At 33.2% G+C, this 17,861-nt stretch overlaps 1 protein-coding gene across 1 annotated transcript; it reads left to right on the forward strand.

Moving 5' to 3' along the window:
* Positions 1–12,443: 12,443 nt before the first annotated feature.
* LOC21391547 (subtilisin-like protease SBT1.4) lies at positions 12,444–14,678 on the forward strand. Its single transcript, XM_010113693.2, has one exon. The coding sequence runs from the start codon at positions 12,477–12,479 to the stop codon at positions 14,676–14,678; it is 2,202 nt and encodes a 733-aa protein (XP_010111995.1). The 5' UTR covers positions 12,444–12,476.
* The last annotated feature ends 3,183 nt before the right edge of the window (positions 14,679–17,861 follow it).

Genomic DNA, 17,861 nt, shown 5'->3' on the forward strand with positions numbered 1-17,861 from the left:
AAGGACAATTGGGTACAGATGACCTGTAGATTTCCAAGATACTGGTTTTGATTAACATGAGTTTGTGCAAAATCCAGATTTGGTGTTAGTTGCTAACCTCTTAAGTTGCATTATTTTAGAAAAGACAAGTTGTTGTTTTTGTTTTTTTATTTTTTATTTAAATTTTTTTAATCCTTACGAGATACTCCAAACAAAGAAGAGGAGACATGTCACGGGTCTACATAGCCAGAAATTTTTTTATTGCCAAATATGAAAAACTACTGAGCTGTCTAAATTTGTGTAGTAGTTGAGGTTTTCACTTTCATGCTCGCAATTGTTGTCGTTGTGATTTTCAAAGGTTTTTCTTCAAGGTTATGGTGTTAATCGTAGGGAGAATTCTGTGGTAGTTGCACCATAGCCTACAATTTACGTTCAAATTTCAATACAATTTTTAACCGTCAAATCATGTCAAAACATATCAATTTAATGAAATTTAATAAATATCCAACGATTAAAAACCGCGTCTGTAAACTTTTTCAAGTTGTGGAAGACTAGAAAGTTTGAAACACAATATTATGGCAATATAGCAGGGTTCACATATGCAATGAATATTTACACATCCCTCTAAAACTCCACATTTCTAGCCACGTGCTGAGGAATTTGTAAGCTGACAAAATTTTCAGTTGAAAACGGGATGGATATAAAAGCAGTATGTAAAGCCAAGCTGTGGATTTGAGAAAAAGTAGGGCCTTTGCCTTGACATAGAAGGAATAAGGCAAATGAAAACGAAGGACAATTGGGATTCTTCCAAATGATTGCTAGGAATGGTTAAAACAATTTAGAGGGTAAGGAAGAAAAAAAAATAAAAAGATAACGAAACGGAATTTTTGACTTTGTAGTTGTACAAGTGAAAGCTTTTACTAGATTATATTCCTTGTGTTGGAAACAAGACGAGAGAAAAATGACAACTAAATAACAGCATCGGAATCAGTGCTACGGACCACTGTTATGTGGTTCTGCCAGACAGAAGGGTTATTCGATCTTTGATTAGATCCAGTGCGTGAACTGATTTCGCTATTATCTGAGGCTGCCTATTTTAGTAAATAAGACAATATTAATACAATGATTGGCGCAATTACCGGTGACGATTTATTTTATTTTATTTCATTGTTAGAAATTCTAATGGGAGTTTAATTATTTAGAGCTGTCATGGTAGGGTGAGAATTATATAAAAACAAAAACAAAAATAAAAAATGAAATGAAAAGCTGAAATAGAAACTAATCGATACGGTTTGTCATATCTTATCGTAAAAATCTTATAATTACGTACTTATTTCCTCGTATCGTTAATGTAAGGAAGCAGGTTTTGGAAGATTTTTTAATTACCTCAGTTTTGTGTTGAAGATTTTGATCTAATTACGTACTTTCTTTTGGTTTTGAAACAAAATTTTCTGGGCCAAGCTTTTTTGCACCCAGTTTCTGTAAGTTTTGAGGCTTTCGCATTACATTATTCTTCTCTTAGCAACCAGAGCTTGAGACTTAGGAGACGTTTAGTTCATGAATTAGAATCATGATATTAGAACTATTTTTGATTTACGTGTATTTTTTGTGAGAAAAAATACTGTAGCTAACCATGAACCATAATTCGAATCGGGATACGAATCCCCTAACCAAACAACCCCTTAATTTCTCACAAAAAGGAAATAAGCGTTAATAATAAAAGAAAGAGTGCCTTTCAGAATTATTTTATTAGAAAATGAAATTTAAAAAAAAAAATATCTTCAACGTCCACGAAATTCATGCCTCTGATGATCGCATCAAAGTGTATAGAGATTTATATTGTATCCACGTCAAGCTGAAGACTAACCAGGCAGTTTTATTTGGGTCTCGTTCACTTTGCCGATTCGAGTTTTCAATTTGAGCTGAGATGTGACATTTTCTAAGAACTTTTCACTGTAGCAAAAAAAGTTAGATGTGACATTTTCTGAGAGTTTTTTACTGTAAAAACTTAGAATTGAAAACTCGAATCGGTAAAATGAACGAGGCCTTGATAACTTAACAAGAACTCTAATTTCGAAATAGCTTCTTTCTCCAAAGTCATATTTCACACATGATACAAATTGACATGACTGAATAATAAATATGGAAGTAGATATTGTCACCAGCTAGACGAAAAGGAAATATAACGACATGTAATTAAAATTTTTAATGCCATATTTTCCAATTATGAACCTTTAATTCATATTTCCGAATTAATTAATAGCTGTTTACCTAATCTCTAACACAAATTGTCTTTATTCAATCATTGATGTACTATTTTATTTAGATGATAAGTTTTGGAAGAATCGCATGACCAATATTCGCTTGTTTTTCATCTCTGTAAAAAAAAAAAAAAAAAAAAAAAAAAATTTTTTTTTTTTTTTTGTTTTTGCTATTGGATTGTGGTCTGTGAAGAATGATTCGTTAATAGAGTGTAAACTACTCCTTGGTGGGGATGGGTTTCAGTCACATTTACAGCTGCCTTAATAAATGAGATAAATACTTTTTAAAATGTACAAATCTAGATTTTTATCCTCTATTTTTTATTAATATTCTTTTTATTCAAATAACTATATTAGTAAAAGGAAATATTAATAAAAAATAAAAAGAAAAAATCTAAACTCATGCACTTTCCAATTTTCTCTATTAATTATTAGTGAGTACTTTGCCCATGAAAGTCATTCTTGTCCAGTCCACAATACAATAACTATAACCTAATGCAAATGGCTCCTTTTGAATACATATTATGTATATTCGCTAGCTAGACTTAATTTTTTTTTTTTTTGAAGATACTTATTAACTATTTATAACCAAACAAAAGCAAAGAGAAAAACTGAAAAGGGAAATAAACTTTGACCAACAGTATTTTTCTAATCTTTATCTTTATATAAGAAAGGCATCATTTTTCAAACTTCCAATCAAGTTGTGATCGGCCAATAATTTCAAACTCATAATATAATTTAAGAAAGGCATTTTTTTTTGGGGCCTTGTTTTCAAGTTTTCAAAACGTGAAGCGTGTAGTACTATGGACGTTATTGTTCTGTTTTCTTTGTCAAGTCTTTCATGTTAACATTGCGTTTCGATGAAAAAGTTCAAGTAGAAAAGCAAGTGCTATACGAGTACGACGTAATATAAATAAAAGTTTGTCGTATCTTATGTTCGATCGTCAACTTGAATACCTCAATTCTTCCAGAAAGAAAAAAAAAATTGCCAATTTTGATTTTTACTTTTGTTATACAAGTCTTTTATGCCAACATTGCTTTTTGTCGAAAAAGATAGCTTGTACCTTAATTCTCTAAAAAAAAAAAAAAAAAGTACCTTAAATTGTCGCCCATTATCCTCAATATTGGCTAAAGCTCGATGCCAAAAAAAAAAAAAAAAAAAAAATACAAAACAAAACAAAAACAAAAAGATGGAAGGCATACGCATGTAGCTAGCTAGCGCTTCCTCATATTCCCGGCATTTCTTTGGTAACCAAGAAAGAAAAATGTGGATTCTAAGCAGTTTTGTGTGTCATCCATAATTAGTTAATTGTTTCCCATAATAGTATGCAGGGGTATCTAATGTGAGGATTAAAGGGAGGAATTTTAGGAAATATATCATTGTTTTTTCTTTGGTAAATGGTATGGCTTATCCATAATAAAGAAAATAGTCCAATTTTCTCAATATAAATATGAGATTTTACAAATTATTTTGATCGCTAAATATGACATATAGTTGGTAAATATAAGACTTACAAAAAGTGACAATTTTTCTCATAGCCTGAAAAAATCGACCCCTTTTTTTATTTATTATTTCTGTGAAATCACTAATCAAAAAGACGTGCATCCTAACACACTTGTAATAGAAATGGGCCTCATTTCTATACTTATAACACTTTTCTTCTTTCTTTGAGACTAGTGCAGAGCCATGGGACTCGTATCTTGAGCTTGGTTGAGTTTATCCTCCTTGGTTTTGGATTGTAATGGATCATGAAACATAAAAGTAAAGAATTGGAGGAAATGAGACAAATATCATTCGAGTGCAGAGTTATCTTTTATTTTTAATTAATATATTTTTAATCAAATAACTATATTAATTAAAAATGTATTAATAAAGAATAAAAGATAAAAATTGATAAAAATTCATATTCATGTATTCTACGGGTAAGTATAATAATTTTCTTTGAAGGAGTTTAAAAGGGAATATCTCTAAGCACGTATTTTGGGATTACTAATAAATTTTAGATAGATACTGAGAATTTTATTGTTCGTGATCAGTCTTAACGCACCATGGCGGTGATCTTATTGGTCCATTGTACTTTTGTAATTAATTTAATCTTCCTCCTTATATTGTCCTTTAGTTGTTGGCAGATTATACAAAAGTCTTTCTTAAGAATCATGCACATAGGATATGAAGAAGAAAGTAGGTAGTATTTAATTTGATATAATAGAACTGTTATTTTTACCTTATCATTTCTCATTTTCTCTCAATTTTTTGTTCGTTAATTCGTTGGAGAAGTATCATATGATTCGATAAAATTAGATGCAAAAATTATTTTTCCACACAAAAGTTTGCAACTCTGGTATTTTTCAAGTAATTTTGCAATATTTGCTGAGTTCATATTTCTCTCTCTTTGAGCAAAATCTTCCAGTAGCACAACAATTTCTCCCGTTATATATGTTCCTGAACTAAACCTTTTCTAATATAAAAAATAGGGAAGCTCTTCTGGTAGAATAAAAAAAAAAAATTATTAGTATTTTTAAACTTTTAAACTGTTAAATTTATATCAAAAATTATCTATTCTACATATTTTTAAAATTTAATGTAATTTTATTCATATTTAATAATAAGACATCGACAGTCAATGCCTCTTATAAAAAGCGAACGTCCTAAAAATAAATAAATAAAAGACTTGTCAAACTATTAGAGAAATAAAAAAAATCGTCAAATCTTTAAAAATATATTGCACATTTACTTTTGTATTAGTCAAATCAAATAAGAAAAGAGATTGACGTGAGAGAAAAAAAATGGAGTGAGAGAGCAACATGGATCGTGCTAAAAAGAGAGAAATGGCCACAACGGAGGGAAAAAAGAAAGAAGAGAGAAAAAGATTATCAAAGCACAAAAGGACGAAAAAAAAGAGGGACAAAAGAAAGAACGAAAAATGACCAAACGTTTAAACTAATGGACGAATATGGGTTAACATGTCCAAATATTATTAATTTTCTTTTAAATGGACGTGTTAATGAATAATTTGTTCGATAGAGAACAGATAAATAAGATAAAGTATTCAGGTTCACAATAGATTGAGATTCTCTAATTTTTTGTTTAATTAATTAATTTTTCACACATCAAAATAGGAGCTGATGTATGTTAAACAACGAGTTAAAATTTCATTTTTCACCTATAAGACCATTTTCAATGCATGTAAATTCCAATACTAAATTTGTCATTAAAAAGTGTAAAAATGACATATTTAATGTGCTTTCTTATTTTGTGTTTCATTTCTCTACTTAAAACACTTTTCTTCTTTCTTTTAGACTAGATGTGTAGAGCATATCCTCCTTGGTTTTGGATTGTAATGGATCATGAAACATAAAAGTAAAGAATAGGAGGAAATAATGAGACAAATGTCCTTTGAGTGTATGAGTCTGAATTTTTATCTTTTATTTTTTATTAATATATGTTTAAGTCAAATAACTATATTAATTAAAAAGGTATTAATCAATAGTAAGAGATAAAAATTAATAAACATCTAAATTCATATATCCTACAGATAAGTTTAATAATTTTCTTTGAAGGAGTTTAAAAGGGAATATCTCTCTGCACGTATTTTGGGATTACCAATAAATTTTATATTGATACTGAGAATTTTATTGTTCGTGATCAATCTTAACCCACCATGGCGGTGATCTTATTGGTCCATTGTACTTTTGTAATTAATTTAATCTTCCTCCTTATATTGTCCTTTAGTTGTTGGCAGATTATACAAAAATCTTTCTTAAGAAATCATGCACATAGGATATGAAGAAGAAAGTAGGTAGTATTTAATTTGATATAATACAACTGTTATATTTACGTTATCATTTCTCATTTTCTCTCAATTTTTTGTTCTTTAATTCGTTGGAGAAGTATCATATGATTCGACAAAATTAGTTGCAAAAAGTTATTTTTCCACACAAAAGTTTGCAACTCTGGTATTTTTCAAGTAATTTTGCAATATCTGCTGAGTTCATATTTCTCTCTCTTTGTGCAAAATCTTCCAGTAGCACAACAATTTCTTCCATTATATATAAAAAATAAGGAAGCTCTTCTGGTAGAATAAAAGAAAAAAATGAATTACCGATATTTTTAAAATTTTTAATTATTAAATTTATATCAAAAATTATTTATTCTACATATTTTTAAAATTTAATGTAATTTTAATTTAATTTAATAATTAAATATTAACAGTCGACACCACTCATAGAAAGCCTACTGAAGAACGTCCTAAAAAAAATAAATAAAAGACTTGTCAAACTATTAGAGACATAAAAAATCTTCAAATCTTTAAAAATATATTGCACATTACCTTTTTATTAGTCAAATCAAATAAGAAAAGAGATTGACGTGAGAGAAAAAAATGGAGTGAGAGAGCAACATGGATCGTCGTAAAAAGAAAGAGAGAAATGGCCACAACGGAGGAAAAAAAAAAAAAAGAGAGAAAAAGGTTATCAAAGCACAAAAGGACGAAAAAAAGAGAGAAAAAAGAAACAGAAACGAAAAATGACCAAACGTTTAAACTAATGGAAGAATATGGGTTAACATGTCCAAAAATTATTATTTTTCTTTTAAATGGACATGTTAATGAATAATTTGTTCGATAGAGAACAGAGAAATTTGATAAAGTATTCAGGTTCACAATAAATTGCGATTCTCTGTCTAAATCTTTTTCAATTAATTAATTTTTCACACATCAAAATAGGAGTTGATGTACGTTAAACAATGAGTTAAAATTTCATTTTTCACCTATAACACCATTTTCAGTGCATGTAAATTTCAATTTCAATATTATATATGTCATTAAAAAGTGGAAAAATGACATATTTAATGTGCTTTTCTATTTTGTATTTTAATACATAATGTTATTTTAAACACTATATCAAAAAGTGTGAAAATGACGTATTTAATATGTTACTTTCATTTGTGCTTCAAAGCATTCATAACTTTTATTTCCTTACCTAAACGGATGTTTTTCTCCATCTTTCCGTTTGCAAAATCTGCTGATGTTTTCCCCATTTTTCAGTCGGTCCAATATGTTTAGGTTCCTGTCTCACTTTCTCCCCAATAATTGTTAGTACAATTACGTTATGGAACTATTTTTTTTTTTTCTAAAATATGTTCGTCTCCTATTAGGTTATTGAGCTAAATTTTTTTTTATAAAAAATAAATATTTCTAAATCGTTAATGAAATAGAAAATTGTCAAATCTTTAAACAAATAAAAAATTTTCACCTTTTTTTTAACATAAGTAAAGTCAAATAAGAAAAGAGTACTGATGAGATAATTTATGAAAAAACCCGAGTGATGAGAGAGAGAATTTGGGTGGTATTGAAGAGAGAGAGAGAGATGAACATGATCACATAAGGAAAAAAAGAAAAGAAAAAAGAAAAAGGTTATCAAACTTAATTAAAAAGAAAAGAGAAAGAAGAAAAATAAAGCATTAATTCGACCTTTAATTCATGAGAGAGGAAGTGAGAGTTTGAGACAAGAGAAGAAAGAACAAGAATAATCGAGGAAAAAGGAGTGTAAAGAAAGAAAGACACATTAGATACTTGAGATGATATTGAATGATTTTCTGGATAAATAATTGAACAAACAAATTAGATAAAAGATCTGAGTTTCTATATGTTTGTTTCTTGTATTCGTCTCTGATTCTGAATCATGATTCATAGTTCTCTACAGTATTTTTCTATCACAAAAAACACACGTAAAGCGAAAATGATTCTAAATTATGGTTCTAAATCTATGAACCAAACGTATCATTTAAAAAACTTCTTTGTATAGTTTTCTATCCTACCGACAAGTATACACCTTCCCAAAATTTGCTGATTTCTTTCCCATAAATTTTCCGTCTCCAAAATTTGCCAGGTTTCCCGTGCAAACTTTTTTCATGATGAAAATTTTAATAGCTGTCTTGAAAAATAAAAAAATTATCAAATCTTTAAACAAATAAAAAGGTGTTACATTTGGGGCATGCAGAAAAAGAAGAGTGATGAAAGAGTGAAATATGGGCCATGCAGAAAAGGAAGAGTGATGAAAGAGAGAAATGGTCATCACGTAAGCAAAAAAAGAGAGAGATGATCAAAGCATAAAAGGGAAAGAGAGAATGCTTTTAGTTCTATGAGAGAGAACGGAGGTACTGGACTGGAGAAGAAAGGCACAACACTTTGAGAAAAGACTCTGTGGAGGAATTAATTCAATATAAACGTTTAAACTAAAGAAGAATATATATAAGAGGTATGTTCTTCTATTAGTTTAAACGTTTATATTGCAATAATATGTTAGAGAGATTGTAATAGGCATGGATTAAAATCACAAGTTATTTGAGTGTTAAAACATAAAAAATTAGTGTTAAAGGGACTTTAAAAGCGTTGCAGTGGGTTTATAAACGCTGCAGCGGAAAAACTGCACAAAACTGTGCAATTTGGTTCGGCCTATATAAACCAAAATATTTCGGCTGTAGCCAAAATGTTTTGGCTGCAGCTAAAATATTAGCTGAACCAAATTGCACAGTTTTGTGCAGTTCGTCCGCTACAACGTTTATAAACCCGCTGCAACACTTTTGAAGTCCCTTTAACACGAGTTTTTCATGTTTTAACACTCAAACAACTTGTGATCTTGAACAAGACATATTACAATCACTAACAAACTTTGAGAAGTGAGGGCAAATTACCTTCAAGATACAACAAACCCTTAAATACAATATCTAGCAATAATATTGCCGAAATATTGGCCAAACCAAACTACACAAATTTGTACAATTTGTCCGCTGTAGTGTTTATAAACCCGTTGCAGCGCTTTTAAAGTCCCATTAATATGTGTTTTTCATGTTTTAACACTCAAACAGCTTGTGATCTTAATCAAGACATATTACAATCTCTCTAACATAATAGATAATTTACATATCAATGAATGATTTTTTAAACAGAGGATTGAATGGACAAATTGTATCGAGCATCTGGATTCATAACGATAGAGATCATCGTTATGCACCTAATTAATTTAACACATCATTTAAACCAAATAAATTGTGGTGCATTAAATCATGAGACTATCAAAATTAAGGTACAAATTAACAACAGAAAATTAATGTATAAATGAAAACAAATGAATATTATTTAAGTACTTTTTATGACCGGAAGTACCACTATTTGTAAGACTTCGACAATTACAACAGATAGTTGTAGTTAACATTTACCATCATCCCTTCCATTATCTCATTCTCCCCACGTAAACATTTTCTATTTTTAAACATTTACTTACCTTAACAACCGAAAGAGAGAGATGCAACTGAAGAGGACGAAAGAGTTTTAACTTTGAATTGTTTCTCAGACTAAAAAAGAAAAGGCTTTTAAGTTAATCCTTTAATAGAAAGGCTTTAAATTGTGGAACCTTCTCTGGTACGTCAACATACCGGTGAGTTAAATATTTTGTCCGTTGGATCTACATAAAATCACGTAAAAGTAAAAAAATATGCATATCTAACGGTTAAAAAAACCTGACATACTGGTAGGCCAGGCGTACTAAAGAATCTCCCTTAAATTGTAGAAAAAATGGAGTCTTTACGGTAGAACAAGTAAGGGGGTCTTTAAGGCTTTAGGGAGTCTTTGCTCCACCTGTGAGAATTGTGTATTTATTGTTGGATTAATATTTACAGTAGGAGTAATTTTGTGTGGCGCACTGTAAATTTTTAATATGGACCTGCATAGATATAACCATTAAAATTAACTATTCTTATCAATAGAGCAGAATAGTATGATTGTTGTGAAAAATCGTAACGCAAGTATACGCTATCGCAATCAAGTAATATAATAGTGAATAAGAATATCGTCCCACGAGGATTGTTGTTCACTAATTACTGAAATTATATTAACCCTAATTTTATTTGAATAATTGAAAAGTGAGTTTATAAAATTAAGTAAAGTAAAACTAAAATGATTAAATAAATCAAACAACGCTAAATTATGGAATAAAATTCAATAGATTAAAACTCTAGGGTTTCCGATTTCACCAAAATTAATCCTGTTCAAATTCCCATAATTCAAGAAAATTAACATTCAATCCTATACTGACAGCAATTTCTCTAAAACAATTATTATTCTTTCTCAAGTACCGATAATATTAATCCAACAAGCAAAATCTACATCTCTGTCAGACTTCTAAACCTGTTGAAAATTATTAAGTGCAAGAAATTCAAAAGAACTACACAAGCATCATAGATATCTCTATCCTATGAACAACTCATGGTATTTCAATTAAGAGCTTAGTTAATTATCACCTCTCGGTCTCAAATTAAATACAAAATCATGTAATAGTTGGCCAAACAATCACAAGCATTAAGAATAAATTGAAATACTCAGCATATATGGATTAAACATCAATTACTTAAAAAATAAGATTGAGAATTTGAACATTCATAATCCAGCTACATCGTAGCCCTAGAAAAAAGAATTAGTTCATCTCTAAACAAAATAAATTCCTAAACAAAGTCTTAATCATTGGAAAGGAAAGAAAAGAACTAGTTTGGAGTTGAATTGAAGCGTCTCCGTCTCCGGATTTGAGCCGTTCTTCTTCTCCGTAGCCAATTCTCCTTTTCTTCTCTTGAATCTTCTCTCAAAGCCAGCCGTCACTCCACAGTCCAAAAGTCCCTTCTAATTGCCCTAGAATAATCTATTTGTATGTTTCGGAGCATTAGGGTCAAAATTGGTAAGTTTTCTCGCGATTGGCCTTCAAAACGCGTATTTTTTGGCGTCGTAGCGCCGCGGTGCTAAGTTTCTAGCACTGCGGCGTTGTTGTGTAAAACCCTGGGCGCTGTAATGGCCGCCTAAGGGTTGCCCATTCTGCCCAGTGCACTGATTCCGTCAGATTTCAGCGCCGCGGCGCTACAAACTGGCGCCTAAGCGCCACCAGTTCTGCCCAATACACTAATTCCGTAAAATTCAGCGCCAAGGCGCTACAGATTGGTGCCTAAGCGCTATGATTGCTGTCTTTTTCCACCGAAATTTGTCCAAAACCTTCCAAATCATAGACTTTCACCTATCCTTCAAACAAAGAACGAAAACACACAAAAAAACTAACAAAAACCTCGAAACCAACTAGATATTAAGTGTAAAACGATACTAAATGAGCGAGTAAAACTCACTCATCAATGATCCACAGTAAAAATTCCTCTTTATTTTTAGTCTTCATGTAACAAGGAGATAGTGCATTAAGTACTGAATAAAGCCTGTTTGCAGTCGATAAGTGATGATGAGTGTTGTAGCATTATAGGCATGTTACTAGAGTTTTAATAGTAATTTGAAGAGAGATTGTAGAAGCTAGAAATGGATATGACACTAAAGAAAACTAGTGTTGACAGAAATTCAATTTATGTTTACTCTATTAATTTTATTTTAAATGATGTGGCGTATTTTTATTGGTTGGAAACAATTTACGATACGAATTTTGAATAAAGGATCCAATTTCTTGTTAATCCATGCGGCGTATGCATAACTATCTATGCCGTAACTGATTAAATGTAACAAGTATGGCAAAGTCCCAATGGATTAAAATAACATGAAGATAGTACATAGAATATATATTAGTAATTAATTTAAAAAACATATATTAGTTCGTAAAATGAAATATTTAATTCGCCTAATTAGAAGAGGACGTTAGATACAATATTTTGGAAAAATAAATACTTTCATAAATTAATAAATTAATAAATTATTGATTAATTAATATTTGCAACCTTTCATGCTCTAGGTATTATATATACACGATTAATTTTGACAAATATTCTTTAAAAGTGCATGAGTCAAGATTTTTACCCTTTACATTTGATTCAAATTTTTTTTAATTAAATAATTATACTAACAAAAGGGTATATTAATCAAAAGTAAGAGGTAAATGTTTAAACTCATGTATTCTTAAAGTTAAATTTTCCATTTTTTCTATATATAGACTAATTAGGTTTATTTTCTTATCAATTTTAATTTTTTTCTCAAAAGAATCAGATCCAGGACCAAGTTCGAAAGATGTGTGTTACCTAACACACAGTATTTCTACACGAGGCAGACACAAATTAGTACTTGCAAGCCCTACAACTTTCTTAATATTAAAGGTTCTTATGGTAATTAAAAAAGCTTCCAACTATTATATATATCCAACAAATTCAGTCCATTTGCTCATCAAGTTTGCAGAACAAAAGAAAACAAGAAAAAGAAAAACGATATGCTTAGTATGGCAATAACTTCTCAACGTCTCTTCTTCTTGACCATTTTTCTCTGTCTTCTCCCTATCTCCTTTCCAAACCCGTTATTAGATGATCACGACCGTCCAATGACATTCATTGTCCACATGGCAAAATCACAAAGGCCATCTGTCTTCCCCCCCCCCCGCCAATGGTACACCTCCATCATCGAATCCCTTCCTCCTTCCCGTCACCCTTCAAAGATCCTTTACGCCTATGAGAAAGTTGCTAATGGCTTCGCTGCTAGCCTTAATCTTTCCCAAGCTGAAAAGCTTAAGAACATTCATGGCATTCTTTCTGTTATGCCTGACGAATCCCACCAACTCCAAATCACGCACACATACAAATTTTTAGGACTCCCCACTAGGCCTGGAATTTGGCCCTACTCCAACTACGGCGAAGACGTCATCATCGGAGTTCTCGACACCGGAATTTGGCCACAACACCGGAGTTTCTCGGACAAAGGATTGTCCCCAGTTCCAAAAACATGGAAAGGCAAATGTGAGACGTGGGATGACTTTCTAGCTTCGTTTTGTAATCGGAAACTCATCGGTGCAAGAGCGTTCCTCGCGGGGTATCACATGTCTAATTTAGGCGGATCCGGATTGAATCAATCGGCAGAAACAAACTCCCCTAGAGACACAGATGGCCATGGGACACACGTAGCTTCAACAGCAGCAGGAGCTGTAGCGTCAAACGCAAGCTTTTTCGGGTACGCCAAAGGGGTGGCCATAGGCGTTGCTCCGAAAGCCCGTATTGCCGTGTACAAAGTCTGCTTAACTAGTACATGTAAGCAATCTGACATGTTGGCTGGCATGGACCAAGCAGTCTCCGACGGGGTTCATATAATATCCATGTCCATCTCTGGCGGAACTGATCCGTACTATAAGGATATCATGGCCATTGCAAGCTTTGGAGCTATGCGACACGGCGTTCTTCTCTCTCTGGCTGCCGGAAACGACGGACCTGATCCATTTACAGTCAACCATCTCCCCCCTTGGGTACTAACCGTCGGCGCTTCCAGCGTCGACAGAGAATTTAGCGCCGACGTTGCTCTTGGTGATGGTAGAACTTTCCTCGGTTCCTCCCTCTATTATGGACCCCATTTTCCCTTCTACAAACAATATAAACTGGTCTACGCTGGGGATTTTGGGAACAAGTTTTGTTCCCCTGGCGACTTCACCAATCAAAACCAACTCGCCGGCAAAATCGTTGTGTGTGACTACGGGGGCGAAACGAGTAGTCTCGACAAGGGATTCGCAGTGAAAGATGTTAATGGTCGTGGAACAATAATAGCGAATAATGCACAAGTTGGGGAAGAGCTTAGTGCTGAGCCACATGTTACGCCAACAACTCAAGTTGGTATAAAGGATGGGAGAAAAATAAAAAGATACATCAAGTCGAGCCGAAATCCAACTGCAAACATTCTCTTCCATGGAACAGTGATTGGGACTTCACCGCCTGCTCCAAGAGTTGCGGCGTTTTCGAATCGCGGTCCAAACCCTCTGACACCGCAGATTCTCAAACCAGACGTCATAGCTCCAGGTCTCAACATCTTAGCTGCTTGGACTCAAGTCGTTGGTCCATCGGGCGAAGGTGATACTAGACAAGTTGAGTTCAACATAATATCAGGCACTTCAATGGCTGCTCCACATGTTAGTGGGATTGCCGCTTTGCTTAGAAATGCTTACCCTGATTGGTCACCTGCTGCTATAAAATCTGCCCTCATGACAACAGCTTACGATTTGGATAATTCTGGACAAAGCATCAAAGATCTCGCGACGGGCAAGAAGTCGACGCCTTTTGTTCATGGATCAGGTCATGTGGACCCCAACAGAGCTCTCAATCCGGGTTTGATATATGACATGGGTGTGAGTGACTACGTCGGATTCCTCTGCTCCATTGGTTATGATTCCGAGCAAATTAGTGTATTTTTTAGAAAACTAGTACGCTCAGACATATGTGAGAAAACATATGATCATCTTGGGGCTAGAGTTACACCGGGAGATCTAAACCTTCCATCGTTTTCGGTGGTTTTCGATAATGAAGGGGAGACAGTCAAGTATAGGAGAACTGTTACGAACGTGGGGAGCAATGTTGATGCAGTGTATGTGGTGAGTGGTGAAGCACCAGCAGGATTTAGTTGGAGTGCTACTGCCACTGACTCTGTAGCTTCCATATGATGAATTTATTATATGTCTTTGGCCATACAAACCTGATTATACGTTTGATTGGCCTTAAAAATAAAGATGGAGTAGTATTTGAGCTACCACTCCAATGTTGAGATGTATATATCATGTGCTTCTAAATAATGTTTCATATCAACGAAGTTCTGGGGTTTATCTAACGACTTATTTTGTGGAGTTATTCTTAGCAGTGGAATTAGGATTGAATTATTGAAAGTATTGCTGTTGGTAATTTGTTTATCTAAACTCGTTTTTGGTTTGTTCCTTACCGTGTTGTACTTGTTCTTCTACTTATTTAATTTTGAGCTTTTTAGATATATAACAAAAATTTTATCAAGCAATAATTTAGAACATTTTACAAATAGCAAAATTAAAATTATTAAAATAATTGCTATGTCATTTTTTTAATAAAAGACATATTGAATATCGTTATAATAATTATTATGCTATTCGATTGGTCGTTGTTTGATGTCCTTTATTTCAAAAATATGATATAAAGGTACCTTTCATTATATCTTTCAGAATACACGAGGGTGCTTATATAACATGTACAGGAAAAATCTATTCTAGGAATGTAATAACTACTATGTACTATTCTAGGCTAGAATCAATGATATTACATAATCAGTGGGAATTAGAAAATAAGAAAAGAATCCCTATAATCTCTCCATGAGATCCTCTGTCAACAACTCACGCCAACACTCCCCCTCAAATTGGTGCATAGATGTCTTGAATGCCCAACTTGTCCAGTGCGTTATAAAATACCCTGCTTGAGACAACTTTTGTAAGTATATCTGCTAACTGATCTTCTGATTTTACAAATGGAAGTTGAACTATCTTGGCTTCAAGTTTTTCCTTGATGAAATGTCGGTCCACTTCAACATGTTTTGTTCGATCATGTTGAATTGGATTTAGAGCAATCTCTATAGCAGCTTCATTATCACAAAATAGGTTCATTGCAGAAGTAGACGAATAGCCAATTTCTTCCAGCAACCGCTTCAGCCAAAGAAGTTTGCAAAGTCCTTTAGCCATGCCTCTAAACTCAGCCTCTGCACTAGACAATGCAACTACCTTTTGTTTCTTGCTCTTCCAAGTGACTAGATTGCCTCCCACAAAGGTGAAATATCCTGAAGTAGACTTCCTATCAATGATACTTCCGGCCCAATCAGCATCTGTGTAACCATCAACATTTAAATGATTGTTTTTCTTGAACATGAGTCCTCTTCCTGGAGAAGATTTCAAATACCGTAAAATCCGAAGGACTGCATTCATGTGATCCTCACTAGGATTATGCATGAATTGACTCACCAAACTTACATGATAGGCAATATCTGGTCGTGTATGGGATAAGTAGATAAGTTTTCCCACAGGGCATTGATACCTTTCTTTGTTTGTGGGTATTTGGCTCGAGTGTTCTCCCAATCCATGATTCTGAACCACTAGCGTGTCTGCAGGCTTACAATCAAGCATTCCTGTGTCGGCTAGCAAATCAAGTACATATTTCCTTTGTGATAGAAATATGCCTTGACTTGACCGAGCTACTTCGATATCCAAAAAATATTTTAACGCCCCGAGATTCTTCATTTCAAATTCGGTGGCTAGATACTTCTGCAAGCTAGAAATTTCTTCCTTTTCATTCCCTGTAATTATCATATCATCAACATAAATTATTAGAGGTGTTACCATCCCTCGTCGATGCTTCAAGAACAGAGTATGATCAGAATTGCTCTGTTTGAATCCGTGCTTTGTCATAGCCGAGCTAAATCGTCCAAACCACGCCCTAGGTGCTTGCTTCAATCCATATAGTGTCTTCCGCAGTTTGCATACGACCCCAGTTTGTGATGAGGTAGTAAAGCCAGGCGGAATGTCCATGTACACTTCTTCTGCAAGATTCCCATGAAGAAATGCATTTTTTACATCGAACTGATGTAACGGCCAATCCAAGTTTGTAGCGAGAGACAACAATACTCTGACAGTATTCAACTTTGCTACTGGTGAAAACGTCTCCTGATAGTCTATACCATATGTTTGGGTATAGCCTTTCGCTACAAGTCTCGTCTTGTATCTCTCTATTGACCCGTCTACCTTGTGTTTAATGGAGAACACCCATCTATATCCCACAGTTTTCTTCCTTTTGGGTAGTAGCATGAGCTCCCACGTATCATTCTTCTGCAATGCTATCATCTCTTCAGTTATTGCTTGGGTCCATTTTGTGTCATTCAAGGCCTCTTGTACGGTACTTGGAACATGATCAGAAGATAGCTTATGCACAAAGGCTTTGAGAGATTGTGATAATTTCTGGGTTGAGACTGCTGGTTCCCGAATCGAATTCGGATGCGGAAGCGTGGGGGAGGCGGATCGTGTATAACAAAAATTTTCACAAAACTTTTGAGATACTCTATAGATTATATTAATTTATGCACGAATAAATTAATCGCATTAATTTACATTAAGAATTCAATCCGGAAAAATACCTGGAAGCTGACTCGGATGATAACTTGAATTCTTTGACCATGAACAGTCCTTGCTCCAATCTTTGTGTTTAGAATACCAAAGTCTTCCACGTCAATTCCTTGATTCCACGAAGATGTGTGTGTGGGCACATGTGAGACAAAAACAGGTTTCTTAAACACTCAAATTTCCACAAACACCAACGCATGCATGATGTGGAATTTTTGGAGAAAAAATATTTGCTCTCTTTTTTCCTTGAGTAAATTTGGCCACCAATCTAATTAGGGCAGAAAAATTGCTTAAAAAATTATTTTCACAATTTTCTATCATTCTCATATTTAAAGAGTAGAAGTCAAACTTCAAAACAGAATCAAATCCATATCTCCAATTTTGAATTTCGAACAGAAAATCCCTTCCCCTTATCTCTAATGTGGCCGGCCACCCTTAGGGTTTCCTAACCCTGTGTGTGTGGCGCCAATCCAGATAGGGAAGGAAGAGAAAAATCATCCTTTATCCTGTAGTCCAATTTTGACTCAAATTCAAATTCTAATTTAAGTCAAACTTAAATTAATTTGAATTCTAAATTGAACAACTTATCAAATAAGTTTAAATGGATAAATCTAGATGTGTTCAAATTCAAATTTAAAAAATCACATTATTTAAATAATAATTAATTCTCAATCAATAATTTTCGAGTATTTAATTTTAGAATTCCGTAATTCTAAAATT

The sequence above is a fragment of the Morus notabilis genome, unplaced genomic scaffold, assembly GCF_000414095.1.
Source record: "Morus notabilis unplaced genomic scaffold, ASM41409v2 Scaffold936, whole genome shotgun sequence".
NCBI classification, from domain to species: domain Eukaryota; kingdom Viridiplantae; phylum Streptophyta; class Magnoliopsida; order Rosales; family Moraceae; genus Morus; species Morus notabilis.

Bases quoted from the DNA above. Each gene is read 5' to 3' on its own strand.
- LOC21391547 (XM_010113693.2), top strand. From the start codon at position 12,477: ATGCTTAGTATGGCAATAACTTCTCAACGTCTCTTCTTCTTGACCATT.